General features: G+C 34.4%; 2 protein-coding genes across 2 annotated transcripts in view; one reads left to right on the top strand and one right to left on the bottom strand.

Moving 5' to 3' along the window:
• The window catches only part of LOC142226553 (uncharacterized), a 139,692-nt gene that overhangs the window by 53,083 nt on the left and 67,316 nt on the right, over positions 1-19,293 (top strand). The window lies entirely within an intron of this gene.
• On the bottom strand, positions 9,414-10,560 carry LOC142226545 (uncharacterized). Its single transcript, XM_075296616.1, has 2 exons — positions 10,459-10,560; positions 9,414-10,400 (listed from the first exon to the last, which is right to left on the bottom strand). The coding sequence occupies exons 1-2, from the start codon at positions 10,513-10,515 to the stop codon at positions 9,486-9,488; spliced, it is 972 nt and encodes a 323-aa protein (XP_075152731.1). The 5' UTR covers positions 10,516-10,560; the 3' UTR covers positions 9,414-9,485.

Below are 19,293 nucleotides of genomic sequence, written 5' to 3'. Positions count from 1 at the left end.
AAAATTTTGACAAAATTTTCTATAGAAAAAAATGATGACATAATTTTTTATAGAAAAAATATTCTATAGAAAAAATGTTTACAAAATTTTCTATAAAAAAAAATTTAGACAATTTTCGATAGAAATAAAATTTTGACAAAATCTATATATATATAAAATTTGATTTTGTGATATTTGGACGGAAGAGAGGCCGCCCCTTTAGGCTTACAATTTGCTTGACATTTTCTGGGACGTTTACAAAAGAAGCGCTACATCACTTTTCGGTATTTGGTCAAGGAGGAGGTACTCCTCTAAAACTGAAAAAAAAATTCTTATGTTTTCTTGAAATTTACAAAGGCAGTGGCGGAAGGTTATGAACGAAGAGGCAACCTTCCTTACCCCACACTTGAAGGAAAGTTTCAAGAATTCTCAAGGAAGGTTAGGGGTACCATTCACTACGGTGTTTGTCGATATTGTATCGGGGAAAGTGACGTCCCTTTAAAACAATAGAGCAAAATTTAAACATTTCCGATCTACCTGAAATTTACAGGGAACGTGGGAGGATTAAATTTTATTAAATTTATACATGATTTTTAAATTAGTATATGATTTTTCGATATCTGGTTGGGGAAGGGGAAAATTGAAATAAACTTTGTCGATTTACTTCGATAGAATTTATAGGGACCATTGAGTAGTTGTGAAATTAATATAGGGTACGTGATAGTCCCATATCATGTTGGAGTGGAGCGAAGGTGGGGAGAGGGTTCCCTTTTGTCCGTTTAGTTTTTTCTTAAATTGAAAGTAGAGGGTTGTTCGTGAATGGGAATTCGGTACATAATTTTATGATTTTTGCACAGGCTTCTGCCAGACTTCTTTTTAGTAAAGAGCTTAAATTTACATGAAATTGGCAGCCAACGTAGAGGGTGCATCATTTTCCAAGATTTTAACAAATGTTTATGTGGTAAAATTTTTTACTACTTTTGCTTTGGATGGGAAACAGTAATTCTTTGTATGTTATTATAATATATTGCTTAATTTTCAGATATGTTGAGGAGAAGAATACCTTTCCTTGACACACCACACTTAACATTCACAAGAAATATAGAAGATTGTCCAACTATTTGAATACAGAACATTATTTTAAAAATTTGGAGGAAATGGTACACCCTCTCCCCGACATTTTTTAGGACGAACCGTTTTACATATGAGTATCAGCCATATATGTACCTATAAACGAATAAGCAAGTAGGCCAATTTGTTTGAAAGAATTCAAATCTTTTCGAATTTGTTTTCAGCACGAAGAATATGGTTGACAAAGTTAACGCAAAATGTCCTACAAATACGCTTCGGAAGGCGCAGCGAAGCGGGCCGGGTTATGCTAGTCTTCTAAATAAATAAATATTTGAGAACATTTTCTATAGTAATACAAGTTTACGATTTTTGTTAGAAAAAAAATTGTGAAATAGTAAAATTTTAGATTTTCTATAAAGTGAATAGCTTTATAAATTTTTGTTTTAGTTTTCCCTTTTTCGCCCTCTTGTAGAAGTAGTAAATTTGTAATGGTGGTACAAACTAAAAAGATTTAAAACTTCGACATGATCTAAGGATAAATTTTCGCAAAAAGGATTGATCAAAAAAAAAAAAAAATCTAAAATAAAATAATAAAACCTTCCATTTGGAGAAACATTTTGTTTATAATAACCATAAACATTTTACGAAATACTGCAGAATAAAATATTTTTATGTCGTAGTTTTATGGTAACATTTTCTTAAAATTTTGGTAGATTATTTCTGGCTCGAGGAACAACCATGATCAGGAGGTTCTGAGTCGTTTCGTATATATTTGACGGGGTCTAAAAATCAACATTTATGGTAGACACATTGTATAAAACCACAAATGTAAGGACTGCAAAATAGCATTTTCAATGAAAATTGTGGGAAAATACTAAATACCATATCATACTAAAATACAATCACCAATGAAACTTTATGGATTCATATTTTCCCGATTCCATGTTAAGCTCAATGACAAGGGACCTCCTTTTTATAGCCGAGTCCGAACGGCGTTCCACATTCCAGTGAAACCACTTAGAGAAGCTTTGAAACCCTCAGAAATGTCACCAGCATTACTGAGGTGGGATAATCCACCGCTGAAAAACTTTTTGGTGTTCGGTCGTAGCAGGAATCGAACCCACGACCTTGTGTATGCAAGGCGGGCATGCTAACCATTGCACCACGGTGGCTCCCTTCTTCTTGTATCATTGTTTTTGTTCTCTTCAATATTTGCTTTAATCAGATATTCGAGGGGGACCATTGTGTTACAAAACCACAGCTACAAAAAATTGTCGACATTAGGGAAGGTGACGTTTCGAAAATATCATTTTATTGATTGATTCGCTGAGATGCACTTAGCCGGCGACATTTGAACTTCATCGACATCGACATACACGAACATTGAAGAACTTTTAAACTTTCTGCGAAAACTTTTCATTGAGTTTCTTTCCGGCGATGACTTATTTTTTTCCTTTTCTCCTTTTTGGCTTAACTTTTCAATTAACCAACAATTTGTATTGAACATGATGCTGCAAAATATAAAGGAGTCCTGTTGCATTTGCCATAATATAAGCATGCTTTGACAACAGTCTATTCATTCTCAAGTAAATTAGTTGGGGTGTCAACATTTTGTGGCTACTTGCTGGTGGTTGTGGGTAAATAATGAAAAAGACATAAATGCCAAGAAGTACGAAATTTATGATGTGCATTTTAATTGTGCTGGTGGCACGCTTAAGTTATAAGAGGCAGTCAAATATTACAGTCTCATCGTTTTGGATTGAAAAACGAGATCTTTACAATTTCTATACAACAAAGAAAAAAATTATAGAAATCGGTTCAAAATTACAGAGTTGACAGCTAAAACAAAATGTCGTACCCCCGAGGTGACCAACTTTCAACGCCTACAGGTCAGCCTGTGGACCAACTACACTCACAAAAAAAAAGTGAACTCTATATTTCACTAAAGCCAATTTAACTTTATTTTAGTGCATAGAAATATTATATTTGGAGAAAGTTTTCTTTACTCTAATACTTTTTTGTGTACGTTAGTTAAATTAACTAAACCCGAGGAAAAAAAATATACTCAAATGAAGCATAAATATTAACTAAATTCGTGTCCACAAAATAGTTCAGAATTTCTTTAAATTTGTAAATTTTACCAAAAATGCGTCCATCGTGAACTTCGTATGTCACTAAAGACATTCTTGCAATTTTGAACTCCAAGTTTTTTCTTCAAACTACAAAATTTTCTTTAACAAGTGAAAAAACTTAGTTATGTCTAATAAATTTTCTTGTATTTGTCGAAAAATATTTACTTATTTCTATGACATCGGCGTGATGCCAACGTTTGTAATACTGTTTAGTTAAAATTTTCTACAAATATTCAAAATTTTCTAAAATTAACCGAAAGTTTTCTTCCTGGTGGGTTCACTGTTTTTGCAGTGTAGGGATCCACAAATTTGCAATCTTAGAGGAAAACACCTAAGCTTTCGTACAAAGAAAATTATGTTGATATCTAGTTGAAATATAATTATTTAAAAACAGGTATATATGGCCAGGCCGAATCTTATGTACCCTCCACCATGGATAGCGTAGAAACTTCTTTGAAAGACTGTCATCCACAATCGAATTACTTGGGTAATTCGGATGAAATTTGGTTCTCTTAGAGGCTCCGCAAGCCAATCGGGGGATCGGTTTATATGGACCAATTTTTGCATGGTCATTAGAGACCATATACAAACACCAATATGTACCAAATTTCAACCGGATCGGATGAAATTTGCTTCTCCTAGAGGCTCCGCAAGCCAAATCGGGGGATCGGTTTATATGGGGGCTATATATAATTATTGACCGATGTGGACCAATTTTTGCATAGTTGTTAGAGACGGACGGACGAACATGCTCAGATCGACTCAGAATTTCACCACGATCCAGAATATATATACTTTATGGGGTCTTAGAGCAATATTTCGATGTGTTACGAACGGAATGACAAAGTTAATATACCCCCATCGTATGGTGGAGGGTATAAAAAACGAGTTGGAACCTCTGTGCGGGGTTACATGAAAATAGTCGTAAATTGAAAGAAATATACTTAGGTTAGGTTAAAGTGACAGCCCGATTAAGTTTCAGGTTCACTTAGACTATCCAGTGCATTGTGATCGACTGTATAGTCTATGAAATATACTAGAAATTAACTGAGATAGTGGATGTTTGAATTAAAGATAACAAGTAAATTCGGCCAGGCCGAAAATATGCTCCCTTCCTCCATAGATAGCATACAAAGTTCTACTAAAGACTGTCATCCATAATCGAATAACTTGGATTGTGGTTCCAGTTACCGATGGCAAGTTATATTAAATCTTCGTAACTTTGTCTTCTAAATTGTATGTTAGTCCATATGGAGTCTATGTTAGATAAAAAAGGCAGAATATATACCTTAGTTCTTGGTCGTTTTATATGAACCCATTTTTTATGGCAGTCATAGGACCGAATTCTAAATTTGTACCTTAGGGGGTCGGTTTGTATGAGTTCTATATATAATTTTAGACCAACATGCACAAATGGTTGCACAGTTGCTAGAGGATGTATACTAATATCATGTACCAAATTTCAACCCGATCGGAGGGATTTTCATTTTTGGTTAAAAGACTTTTTTGAATTAAAAAAGAAAGAGTCTGTTATAATTTGGAGTTTTAAACGTAAATTGCGTTGTTAATACATCCCAAAAAAGAATGAAAGTTGGAAAGTGAGATTTGTAAATTAATTATACCCACAACCATAGAATGTTGTTGTTGGGGTATAATAATCTTGTCATTACGTTTGTAGTACATCGAAATGTCGATTTCCGACTATATAAATTATATATATTCTTGATCAGAGCGAAATTCTAGGACGATATAACCATGTCCGTCTGTCTGTTGTAATCACGCTACAGCTTTGCCCTGTAATTTGGCACTGATTCGTTTTTTGTTTGCATGCAAGTCAAGTTTGAAGATGGGCTATATCCGTTCAGGTTTTGATATAGCCCCAATATAAACCAACCCTCCGATTTGGGGTCTTGGGCTTCTAGGAACCGTATTTTCTATCCGATTTGTCTGAATTTGGAAATCCCTAGATATGTTAGGACCATAAATAGGTGTTCCGAATTGTGTATCGGTACAGATTTTGATATATCCCCCGTTTTAAACCCGCCCTCCGAATTGGGGTCTAGATTCTGTAGGTATTTCAGATCCACAACTAGGTGTGCTGAATTTTTGGTATCGGTGTATGTTTTTGGCATAGCACCCATATAGACTGATATCCCGATTTAACTCATTGGGCTTATATAAACCGTGGGTTTTATCGTATTTGCCTAAAATTGTAACGGATTTAGTTTTTATTGCTCCATTTGGTAATGCCTCCATTTAGACCGATTTCAGTTATTGAGGGTATAGAATGCGCACTAATAATGAAAATTGCGTGAAACTCATAGTAAAATTTTTCTTAAATATGCAACTGCTGTTTATCTCCCATACCTATATCAATGTTACCCCACAAATGCTTATGTTTACTAATTCACAGTGTGTGGTTTAGGGTATGATATAGTCGGTCTCGCCCGACTTTCTACTTTACTTACTTGTTACATATTATAATGTAACCCACTACGACGAAGAGTTTTCAAAGGTAACTATTATATTTGATTCATGTTGGTAGGTATTTAATATTCGGACCGGCCGAACTTATTGCTGTATATACTTGTTTTAAATTCAACTTATTACGATTATTTTGTTTTATCATCCCAAAAATAGCTCCTTTTTATATCGCGTATTTTCATGATTTTGCTTTAACAGCAGGGCATAGAAAATGTTCAAGATGTTTTGCTAGAAAGGAGATGCTATCAACAATGGAGATTTCTAATTAGATTTATGAATTATAATGAAAGAAAAAATGATAAAATAATAAAGTAATAAAAAAGCATAATTTAACAAGACTTGGTTTAAAGATTCCTAAATCGAGCAGTTGCCTTTTTTTAATATCATAAAATCTACATTTAAATTAAAATCCAACCAACTCTTTTACAGAGTGTTATAAGTTAGTGCATATGTATGCACATGTTCTCTTTGGCAATAATGCTCAGAGCAGGCCCTTGAGTCGATCTAGAAATGTCCGTCTGTCTGTGAAAACATTTTTGTGATCAAAGTTTACGTCGCAGTTTTAGCCCAATCGACGTCAAATTTGGCAAAATTATGTGTTTTGGGTCAGAAGGAAATCTATTGATTTTCGAATAAATCGGTACTGATTCAGATCTAGTTCACATATATATGTGTCACCAAATTATGAAGAAACTATATACAATACCCTCATGTATTAACCGATTGGTTAATAAATAAGAAGATTATAGCCAAATTTGGGAAAATCGGGCGGTAAATATACATATATGGGAGCTATACTGATTCAGATGATATTTTGCAGGCTTGATTGATTTTACAAAAGGTTACTTTGTACTAAATTTGAGTAAGATTTGTTAATAGATAAGGCTATTATGGCCGAATTTTATTTTGAAAAATCGGGGTCGATGGGTATACATATATTTTACGGGGTCTAAAATCAATATTTCTGGTAGTCACAGTTTTTGGCAGATCAAAGTTATTATACCCTGACCACTACGTGGGTATAAATACCCCACAAATGCTTATGTTTACTAACTCAGTAAAGATGGTTTAGAGTATGCTCTAGTCGGGTCCGCTCAACTTTCTACATTAATCATTATTTTTAGTAATTGGATCTAAATAGTAACAAGTATATACGGCCGTAAGTTCGGCCAGGCCGAATCTTATGTTCCCTCTACCATGGATTGCATAGAAACTTGTACTAAAGACTGTCATACACAATCGAATTACTTGGGTTGCGGCAGCTTAAAACTTCTTAACACCGTCTTCTCAATTGTAAGTTAGTCCACACGGGGTATAATTAAACAAAAAAAAGGCCGAATAAAAAATTGTCTATAGAAATAAAATTTTGACAAAAATTTCTATAGCAATACAATTTTGACAAAATTTTCTATAGAAATAAAATTTTGATAATTTTTTTTATATTCTATAGATTTTCTATAGCAATAAAATTTTAACAAAATTTTCTATAGAAATAAAATTTTGATAAAATTTTTTATTTTCTATAGACATAGACTTTTGACAAAATTTTCTATAGCAATAAAATTTTCGATTGCAATAAAATTTTGATAAAATTTTCTATGGAAATAAAATTTTGATAAAATTTTTTATATTATTTTTTTTTATTCCGTCTTCTCAATTGTAAATTAGTCCACACGGGGTATACTTAAACAAACAAAAAAAGCCAAATAAAAAATTTTCTATAGAAATAAAATTTTGACAAAATTTTCTATAGCATACAATTTTGACAAATTTTTCTATAGAAATAAAATTTTGATAACATTTTTTATATTCTATAGATTTTCTATAGCAATAACATTTTGACAAAACTGTCTATAGAAATAAAATTTTGTATAGAAATAAAATATTGATAAATATTTTTATTTTCTATAGACATAAAATTTTGACAAAATTTTCTATAGCAATAAAATTTTCGATTGCAATAAAATTTTGATAAAATGTTCTATAGAAATAAAATTGTGATAAAATTTTTTATATTATTTTTTTTATTCCGTCTTCTCAATTGTAAGTTAGTCCACACGGGGTATAATTAAACAAAAAAAAAAAACAAAAAAAACCGAATAAAAAATTTTCTATAGAAATAAAATTTTGACAAAATTTTCTATAGCAATACAATTTTGACAAAATTTTCTATAGAAATAAAATTTTGATAAAATTTTATATAGCATATATAGCAATAAAATTTTGACAAAATTTTCGATAGCAATAAAACTTTGATAACATTTTCTATGGAAATAAAATTTTGATAAAATTTTTTATATTATTTCTTTTTATTTTGTCAAATAAAACTTTGACAATATTTTCTATAGAAATAAAATCTTGACAAAATTTTTTATAGTAATAAAATTTGACAAAATTTTCTAAAGAAATAAAATTTTGACAAAATGTTCTATTGAAATAAAATCTTGACAAAATTGTGAATAGTAATAAAATTGTGAAAAAATTTTCTATAGAAATAAAATTTTGGTAGATTATTTTTGGGAATCGGCTATATGTAACTATAGACCGATATCGACCAATTTTGGCATGGTTGTTAGCGGCCATATACTAGCGCAATTTCACCACATACCAAATTTCAACCGGATCGGATGAATTTTGCTCCTCCAAGAGCTCCAGAGGTCAAATCTGGGGATCGGTTTATATGGGGGCTACATATAATTATGGACCGATGTGGACCAATTTTGCATAGTTATTAGGGACCATATACTTACACCATGTACCAAATTTCAGCCGGATCGGATGAAACTTGCTTCTCTTAGAGGCTCCAAAAGCCAAATCTGGGGATCGGTTATATGGGGGCCATGTATAATTATGGGCCGATGTGCACCAATTTTTGCATGGTTTTTAGAGACCATATACTAACACCACATACAAAATATCAACCCAATCGGATGAATTTTGCTCATCCATGAGGCTTCGGAGGCCAAATCGGGGGATCGGTTTATATGGGGGCTATATAAATTATAGACCGATATGGAATAATTCCTTCATGGTTGTTAGAGACAATACTAACACCACATACAAAATATCAACCCACTCGTATGAAGTTTGCTCATCCATGAAGCTTCGGTGGCCAAATCGGGGGATCGGTTTATAGGGGGGCTATATATAATTATGGACCGATGTGGACCAATTTTTGCATAGTTGTTAGAGACCATATAGCCTAACCTAACCTAGAGACCATATACTCACACCATGTACCGAATTTCAGCTGGATCGGATGAAATTTGCTTCTCTTAGAGGCTCCGCAAGCCAAATCTGGGGATCGGTTTATATGGGGCTATATATAATTATGCACCGATGTGGACAAAATTTTGCATGGTTGTAAGAGACCATATACTAACACCACGTACAAAATTTCAGCTGGATCGGATGAAATTTGCTTCCCTAAGAGGCTCCGCAAGCCAAATCTGGGGGCGATTTATATGGGGGCTATACTTAAAAGTGGTCCGATATGGCCCATTTGCAATACCGTCCGACCTACATCAATAGCAACTACTTGTGCCAAGTTTCAAGTCGATAATTTGTTTCGTTCGAAAGTTAGCGTGATTTCAACGGACGGATGGACGGACGGACATGTTTAGATCGACTCAGAATTTCGCCACGACCCAGAATATATATACTTTATGGGGCAATATTTCGATGCATATGGAATGACAAAGTAATATACCTGCCATCCTATGGTGGAGGGTATAAAAATAAGAATAATTTTAGTTACAACATTTCGTACATGTATTCATATAATTTTCTTTTTACAATAACAATTTAGATTCATCAGAATTAATTAATTTTCTTTATATCTACTTTACTGGCCAAATCATTATACCAGGAGAATATCATATCCTTTTTAGTTGCACGAAAATCTGCTATATCCCCAAAGAATTTTTCTATTTCATGTTGATAGAGTTTCTTCAAAGTATCAAAATGATTTGCAAAGTGTTTTTGAAAATCTGTCAAGTGATTGATTTGAAAAATATTTTCCAACTGCGAATTACCACTAACTTGAGATTTAATATCAGAGACTAACTTTTGGAATTCCTCAGGGACAGCTAAAGTTTTTTCCATGAATTTGGAACTTTCTTGTTGATAGTTTTTAAGGGTTTCTAGGTGATTTTTAATTTTTTCACTTTGTTTCTCTATGATGTTGGTCGATGCTTCATCTTTAAAATGTTCCAAATCTTTGAGAATAGAATTGAATCGCTGTTCACTTTGCCTAGCTAAAGATTTGGCATATTGAAGAAATTGAGCCATAGCTAGGGCCAACATTTGATCACGTTTTATTTGTTCCAAATCGGGCATGATTGGAAGCATTGCACTGGAATCTATCACCGAGGGAAGTTTCAAATCATTGGGTAGACCTAAAGCAGGTAGTGAGGATTGAGAAAATCCTTTAATATTTGCTTCAGAGGTATGAGATTGAAATTTCGTATTGTGTGGCTTTGAAGAAGGATTTTGAACTTCAACATTTGCCGGTAGCTCCGTTTCCTTGTCAGGTAATTTGAATGTCTCTTCATTAGCATTTTCTATATCATTCACTTCAATAGAATTATTCGGAAATTTTCGTTGGTTATCCAAAGCAATATGTGGTTTTTCTGTGCTAGGAGCAATTACTGCATTCTTAGAAGTATCTATTACGACAGTTTCGAACCTTGTATTCACATCCTTTCCAGCAGCAAGCGTTAAACTATCACCTCCCTAGAAAAGTTGGAATTTTCATAATGAGTTTCCACTAGTTTTCATTGACACAAATTACCTGGAACAACATTATTACAGCCACAATTGTGGTTATCATCAATTTTGTGGTTGTCATTGCTAACTCTTCAACCGGTTTCAATGTGGGTGTTTTGCAAATGAGTATGCCTTCAGTTTAATGAAATGCCTCCTTTTATATTGGATTCAAATAAATGAACTAGATTGCATTGGCCATAGATAGCGGAGCATAGATTTTTGCATTGTTATCTTAATTGATACTTGAAAATATTGTCACTTCACTTCACAAATATCATCAATATCAGAGGTGAGGTCAAGAAGATTGTTTGTCACATTAATGTCTTCTATGCCTCTTGCATGTCATCGGAAGTGTCTGTGATAAATTGTGACTATTGTCAATATTGCTGTATGATTTAGGTTTCATTTGTTAAACATTCATGGCAATAAGGAAGTAAATAGGTAGGTAGTCTTGAAACAAACGTAATAACATGAATACTTCCTCTTATTTTGAACTCGCCATGTGTATGGTGGAAGTATGCGACAATTTACAAATTAATTGGCTATGTTTAAATGCTTTAAATGATAGGTAGGCCACTAGATTGTCAAGAAAATATTAGCATGAAGATAAAATAAAATTTGATAGTTGAGGTAAAACAAATATATACGGCTGTAAGTTCGGCCAGGCCGAATCTTATGTACCCTCCACCATGGATTGCGTACACGCAAAAAAAAACCTTTGGAAAACGTGTAACGAAAACGTTTTTCTTTTGTTAGAGTTTTTTGAATTGCTTCGAAAATTTTAAACTTTTATCACCAAAAAAATCGTTTGTTACAAAATTTTTATTTTTTCAATAAATAAAGTTATTTTTTCAATAAAAAAGTTATTTTTGAAACAACAACACAGTCCATTTCGTTTATATAAAACACTGGTTTTTTCTGACTTTAGGTCTTTAATAAGACACATTTTACAGTTAAAAATTTAATACACTACAATGTAATGTTGAACATTTTTTCGGAATCTTCCGAAAATATCTGGAATATATGTAAAAAAAAAAAAAACAAAAAAAAAACTTTGGTCGAAGCAGTGATCGAACCCACGACCCTTGGCATGCAAGACGGACGTAGTAACCACTGCTCCACGGTACCAAACTAAATGTTTGTTTCTGTTAAATAAACTTTGTTTATTCGGGTCGTGGGCGCCGCAAGCTATGCTATATAAATATAACTTATATGGATATTTATCTATTGATGACCATAACAGGTACATAGCTCAGTGGTTAGTGTGTTGGCTTACAAAGTGCATGGTCCGCGGTTCGATTCTCCGTCCAGGCGAAAGGTAGAAAAATTTTAAAAATTTATAAAATCGTATAATTTCTTCTACATTGTTGGTATTACAGGAAAAGGTGTTAAGAACAAAAAAACCTCGTCGATGTGAGAAAGATGTGAGGAAAAATGCAATTACAAAGAAAACAATGTTTTTTTTGAGCTTGTCTTTATGAAATTGTTTTTACATCTTGGAAAACAATAAACGTTTATCACAAAAAGTATATACTTTTCTTCTAAATACACTTCCTTACAGCGAAAAGCAAATGAGAAACGAACTTTGTTTGTCTAAAATTTCTTTTTGAGCAGTAAGAATTATTTTTTTACGTGTACAAACTTCTACGAAAGACTGTCATCCACAATCGAATTACTTGGGTTGTGGTATCTTAAAACTTCTGAACATCGTTTTCTAAATTGTGAGTTAGTCCATACGTGGTATATATTAGACAAAAAAGTTATTTATAGGTAAGTGTACAAACAATTACGAATCGACATGGACTTTTGCACCGTACGTAGAGAGCCAGAATTGAAATATGGGTGTCGCTTATATGGGGGCTATATAGAATTATGAACTTGATATGGACCAATTTTTGTGTGATTGGGGATCGATTTATTTGAGGGCTATATATAACTATTGACCGATATGGACCTAGTTAGGCATGGTTGTTAACGGCCATATAGTAGCACAATGTACCAAATTTCAACTGACTCGAATGAAATTTGCTCCTTCAAGAGGCTTCAAAGCCAAATCTCGGGATCGGTTTATATGGGGGCTATATATGATTATTGACTGATATGGACCACTTTTGGCATAGTTGTTAAATATCATATACTACCACCACGTACCAAATTTTAACCAGATCGGATGAATTTTGCTTCTCCAAAAGGCACCGGAGGTCAAATCTGGGGATCGGTTTATATGGGGGCTATATATAATTATGGACTGATATGAACCAATTCTTGCGTGGTTGGTGGATACCACATACTAACATCACGTACGAAATTTCAACCGAATCGGATGAATTTTACTCTTCCAACGGGCTCCAGAGGTCAAATCTGGGGATCGGTTTATATGGGGCCTATATATAATTATTGACCGATTTTGACCAATTTTTACACGGGTGTTTGAGGCCAAATATTAACACCACGTACCAAATTTCAACTGAATCAGATGAATTTTGGTCTTCCAAGAGGCTCCGGAGGTCAAATCTGGTGATCGGTTTATATGGGGGCTATATATAATTATGGACCGATGTGGACCAATTTTTGCATGGTCATTAGACCATATACTTACACCATATACCAAATACTTACACCATATACCAAATTTCAGCCGGATCGGATGAAATTTGCTCATCCAAGAGGCTTTGAAACCAAATCGGGGGATCGGTTTATATGGGGGCCATTAGCGTAGCTAGACAATTTTCCTAGGGGGGCTATAGCCCCCCTAGCTAAAAATTTATTGACTGAACTTATAGGTTCAATTAATGTTTTATTTCATAAAATTGAATAAAAAATTAGACATCAAAATAACTCGACAATTAATTTATAATAAAGCAACTAAAAGTAGTTCCACACTTTTCCCAGCAAACAAATTGTGAGTTGTTCTAAAGGCACAACTTTAAAAGTACTTCCAAAAATGTCCTCAATTATTTTAACTACACAGGAAGTTTTTTTACTTCATTTTTTTTCATATTTTAATGTGTAATTTTTTGTTTTCTTTTTATTTCAAATAGTTTAAAAAAAGAGTTAGAATAAATAAATTGGTACAAATTATTCAAATTTTGTCACAAAACTGCTAAATCCATTATAGAAAAATCGATAATTTTGGAAATTATTCGAGGAAAAACCTTTCAAACAAGCGTCAGAATGCATTAAAAATCATTAAAACAATATAAACAAGTATATACGTCCGTAAGTTCGGCCAGGCCGAAGCTTATGTACCCTCCATCGTGGATTGCGTAGAAACTTCTTCTAAACACTGCCATCCACAATCGAATTACTTAAGTTGCGGTAACGCTTGCCGATGGCAAGGTATCTCAAAACCTCCTAACACCATCTTCTAAATTGTATGTAAGTCCATACGTGGTATATATTAAATCAAAAAGATCGATCCAATACGTATATAATTCAGTTTGACAAAGTAGACATAAAATTTTGACAAAATTTTCTACAGAAATAAAATTTTAACAAAATTTTCTATAGAAATAAAATTTTCTATAGAAATACAAATTTTTACAAAATTTTCTATAGAAAAATTTTGACAAAAATTTCTACAGAAATAAAATTTTAACAAAATTTTCTATAGAAATAAACTTTTGACAAAATTTTCTATAGAATTAAAATCTTGGTAGATTATTTTTGGCTCGAGTGGCAACCATGATTATGAACCGAATAAAATTTGAACAGCTACACTTGTAGTTTAGTCAATGCATGGCTTTAAGCTGAGATCAAAAAACAAAAAAACAACAATAACGAAATAACATTTTGACAAAATTTTCTATAGAAATAAAATTTTGACAAAATTTTCTATAGAAATACAATTTTGACTATGATGAAAACTTTATTATGAACCGAATAAAATTTTAACAAAATTTTCTCTAGAAATAAAATTTTGACAAAATGTTCTATAGAAAAAAAATTTTAACAAAATTTTCTATAGAAATAAAATTTGGTAGATTATTTTTGGCTCTAGTGGCAACCATGATTATGAACCGAAATGTTTGTTAGCGACCATATACTAACACCACGTTCCTACTTTGAACCGGATCGGATGAATTTTGCTCCTCCAAGAGGCTCCGGAGGTCAAATCTGGAGAACGTTTTATATGGGGGCTATATATAATTATGGACCGATATGGACCAATTCTGGCACGGTTGTTAAAGAAAATATACTAACACCATGTTCCAAATTACAACCGGATTGGATGAAATTTGCTTCTCTTGGAGACTTTGCAAGCCAAATCTGGGGATCTGTTTATATGGGGACTATATATAATTATGAACCGATGTGGACCAATTTTTGCATGGTTGTTAGAGACCATATACCAACATCATGTACGAAATTTCAGGCGGATCGGATGAAATTTGTTTCTCTTTGAGGCTCCGCAACCCAAATCTGGGGATCGGTTTATATGGGCGCTATATATAATTATGGACCGATGTGGACAAATTTTTGCACGGTTGTTAGAGACTGTATACCAATACCATGTACAAAATTTCAGCCGGATCGGATGCAGTTTGCTTCTCTTTGAGGCTTCGCAAGCCAAATCTGGAGATCGGTTTATATGGGGTCTATATATAATTATCGACCGATGTGGACCATTTTTTGCATGGTTGTTAGATACCATATACCAACACCATGTACCAAATTTCAGGCGGATCGGATGAAATTTGCCTCTCTTTTAGGCTCCTCAAGCCAAATCTGGAGATCGGTTTATATGGGGGCTATATATAATTATGGACCGATGTGGACCAAATTTTGCGTGGTTGTTAAAGACCATATAGAAACACCATATACCAAATTTCAGCCGGATCGGATGAAATATGCTTCCGTTAGAGGCTCCACAAGCCAAATCTGAGGGTCCCTTTATATGGGGGCTATACGTAAAAGTGGACCGATATGGCCCATTTTCAATACCATCCGACCTACATCGATAACAACTACTTGTGCCAAGTTTCAAGTCGATAGCTTGTTTCGTTCGGAAGTTAGCGTGATTTCAACAGACGGACGGACGGACGGACGGACGGACATGCTTAGATCGACTCAGAATTTCACCACGACCCAGAATATATATACTTTATGGGGTCTTAGAGCAATATTTCGATGTGTTACAAACGGAATGACAAAGTTAATATACCCCCATCCTATGATGGAGGGTATAAAAATAATTATTTGGGAAAATATAACAACATTTTTTAATTCACATTCAAAACACTGAATTTGGATCACAACTTAAGAAGTGATGCAAATTCATTGTAACGGCTGTTGAAACGGTGGACATTTGTCCTATTACATTCATTGCTTCTCCGCCAATTTTGCACCACTTCTAGACCAAAAAGAACATTTTCACTACTTTTTTGGCAACGCTTTTTCGCAGCATTATTATACCCTCCATCATAGGATGGGGGTATATTAACTTTGTCATTCCGTTTGTAACACATCGAAATATTGCTCTAAGACCCCATAAAGTATATATATTCTTGGTCGTGGTGAAATTCTGAGTCGATCTAAACATGTCCGTCCGTCCGTCCGTCCGTCCGTCTGTTGAAATCACGCTAACTTCCGAACGAAACAAGCTATCGACTTGAAACTTGGCACAAGTAGTTGTTATCGATGTAGGTCGGATGGTATTGAAAATGGGCCATATCGGTCCACTTTTACGTATAGCCCCCATATAAAGGGACCCTCAGATTTGGCTTGTGGAGCCTCTAACAGAGGCATATTTCATTCGATCCGGCTGAAATTTGGTACATGGTGTTGGTATATGGTCTCTAACAACCATGCAGAAATTGGTCCACATCGGTGCATAATTATATATAGCCCCCATATAAACCGATCCCCCGATTTGGCTTGCGGAGCCTAAAAGAGAAGCAAATTTCATCCGATCCGGCTGAAATTTGGTACATGATGTTGGTATACGGTCTCTAACAACCATGCAAAAATTGGTCCATATCGGTCCATAATTATATATAGCCCCCATATAAACCGATCCCCCGATTTGGCTCACGGAGCCTCAAAGAGAAGCATATTTCATCCGATCCGGCTGAAATTTGGTACATGGTGTTTGTATATGGTCTCTAACAATCATGCAAAAATTGGTCCACATCGGTCCATAATTATATATAGCCCCCATATAAACCGATCCCCAGATTTGGCTTGCAGAGATTCAAAGAGAAGCAAATTTCATCCGATCCGGCTGAAATTCGGTACATGATGTTGGTATATGGTCTCTTACAATCATGCAAAAATTGGTCCACATCCGTCCATAATTATATATGGACCCCATATAAACCGATCTCCAGATTTGGCTTGCGCAGCCTCAAAGAGAAGCAAATTGCATCCGATCCGGCTGAAATTTGGTACATGGTGTGGTATATGGTCTCTAACAACCGTGCAAAAATTGGTCCACATCGGTCCATAATTATATAAAGCGCCCATATAAACCGGTCCCCAGATTTGGGTTCCGGAGCCTCAAAGAGAAGCAAATTTCATCCGATCCGCCTGAAATTTGGTACATGATATTTGTATATGGTCTCTAACAACCATGCAAAAATTGATCCACATCGGTTCATAATTATATATAGCCCCCATATAAACCGATCCCCAGATTTGGCTTGCGAAGTCTCCAAGAGAAGCAAATTTCATCCAATCCGGTTGTAATTTGGAACATGGTGTTAGTATATGATCTTTAACAAGCGTGCCAGAATTGGTCCATATCAGTCCATAATTATATATAGCCCCCATATAAAACGTTCTCCAGATTTGGCTTGCGAAGTCTCCAAGAGAAGCAAATTTCATCCAATCCGGTTGTAATTTGGATCATGGTGTTAGTATATGATCTTTAACAACCGTGGCAGAATTGGTCCATATCGGTCCATAATTATATATAGCCCCCATATAAAACGTTCTCCAGATTTGACCTCCGGAGCCTCTTAGAAGAGCAAAATTCATCCGATCCGGTTCAAATTAGGAACGTGGTGTTAGTATATGGTCCCTAACAACCATACCAAAATTGGTCCAATCACACAAAAATTGGTCCATATCGGTTCATAATCATGGTTGCCATTAGAGACAAAAATAGTCTACCAAAATTTTATTTCTATAGAAAATTTTGTCAAAATTTTATTTCTATAGAAAATGTTGTCAAAATTTTATTTCTAGAGAAAATTTTGTTAAAAGTTTATTCGGTTCATAATAAAATTTTCATCATTGTCAAAATTTTATTTCTATAGAAAATTTTCTTTAAATTTTATTCGGTTCATAATTATGGTTGCCACTCGAGGCAAAAATAATCTACCAAGATTTTATTTGTTTAGAAAATTTTGTCAAAAGTTTATTTCTATAGAAAATTTTGTGAAAATTTTATTTTTATCGAAAATTTTGTTAAAATTTTATTTCTGTAGCGGTACCGCAACTTAAGTAATTCGATTGTGGATGGCAGTGTTTAGAAGAAGTTTCTACGCAATCCATGATGGAGGGTACATAAGCTTCGGCCTGGCCGAACTTACGGCCGTATATACTTGTTAAGATATTAATTTATGAAAGAATAGTTTTAATATCAATTACTATTTTTATACCCTCCATCATAGGATGGGGGTATATTAACTTTGTCATTCCGTTTGTAACACATCGAAATATTGCTCTAAGACCCCATAAAGTATATATATTCTGGGTCGTGGTGAAATTCTGAGTCGATCTAAGCATGTCCGTCCGTCCGTCCGTCCGTCCGTCTGTTGAAATCACGCTAACTTCCGAACGAAACAAGCTATCGACTTGAAACTTGGCACAAGTAGTTGTTATCGATGTAGGTCGGATGGTATTGAAAATGGGCCATATCGGTCCACTTTTACGTATAGCCCCCATATAAAGGGACCCTCAGATTTGGCTTGTGGAGCCTCTAACGGAAGCATATTTCATCCGATCCGGCTGAAATTTGGTATATGGTGTTTGTATATGGTCTCTAACAATCGTGCAAAATTTGGTCCACATCGGTCCATAATTATATATAGCCCCCATATAAACCGACCCCCAGATTTGGCTTGCGGAGCCTCAAAGAGAAGCAAATTTCATCCGATCCATCTGAAATTTGGTACATGATGTTGGTATATGGTCTCTAACAACCATGCAAAAATTGGTCCACATCGGTCCATAATTATATATAGACCCCATATAAACCGATCTCCAGATTTGGCTTGCGAAGCCTCAAAGAGAAGCAAACTGCATCCGATCCGGCTGAAATTTGGTACATGGTATTGGTATATAGTCTCTAACAACCGTGCAAAAATTTGTCCACATCGGTCCATAATTATATATAGCGCCCATATAAACCGATCCCCAGATTTGGGTTGCGGAGCCTCAAAGAGAAACAAATTTCATCCGATCCGCCTGAAATTTCGTACATGATGTTGGTATATGGTCTCTAACAACCATGCAAAAATTGGTCCACATCGGTTCATAATTATATATAGTCCTCATATAAACAGATCCCCAGATTTGGCTTGCAAAGTCTCCAAGAGAAGCAAATTTCATCCAATCCGGTTGTAATTTGGAACATGGTGTTAGTATATTTTCTTTAACAACCGTGCCAGAATTGGTCCATATCGGTCCATAATTATATATAGCCCCCATATAAAACGTTCTCCAGATTTGACCTCCGGAGCCTCTTGGAGGAGCAAAATTCATCCGATCCGGTTCAAAGTAGGAACGTGGTGTTAGTATATGGTCGCTAACAAACATTTCGGTTCATAATCATGGTTGCCACTAGAGCCAAAAATAATCTACCAAATTTTATTTCTATAGAAAATTTTGTTAAAATTTTTTTTCTATAGAACAT

The sequence above is a fragment of the Haematobia irritans genome, chromosome 2, assembly GCF_050003625.1.
Source record: "Haematobia irritans isolate KBUSLIRL chromosome 2, ASM5000362v1, whole genome shotgun sequence".
Taxonomy (NCBI): Eukaryota; Metazoa; Arthropoda; class Insecta; order Diptera; family Muscidae; genus Haematobia; species Haematobia irritans.
The sequence above is the reverse complement of the archived record's forward strand: the minus strand, read 5'-3'. Positions and strand labels throughout refer to the sequence as shown.

Coding starts and splice junctions, on each gene's coding strand:
- LOC142226545 (XM_075296616.1), bottom strand. CDS start 10,515: ATGACAACCACAAAATTGATGATAACCACAATTGTGGCTGTAATAATG. Junction 10,401..10,458: donor CTGTAATAATGTTGTTCCAG/GTAATTTGTGTC, acceptor CAACTTTTCTAG/GGAGGTGATAGTTTAACGCT.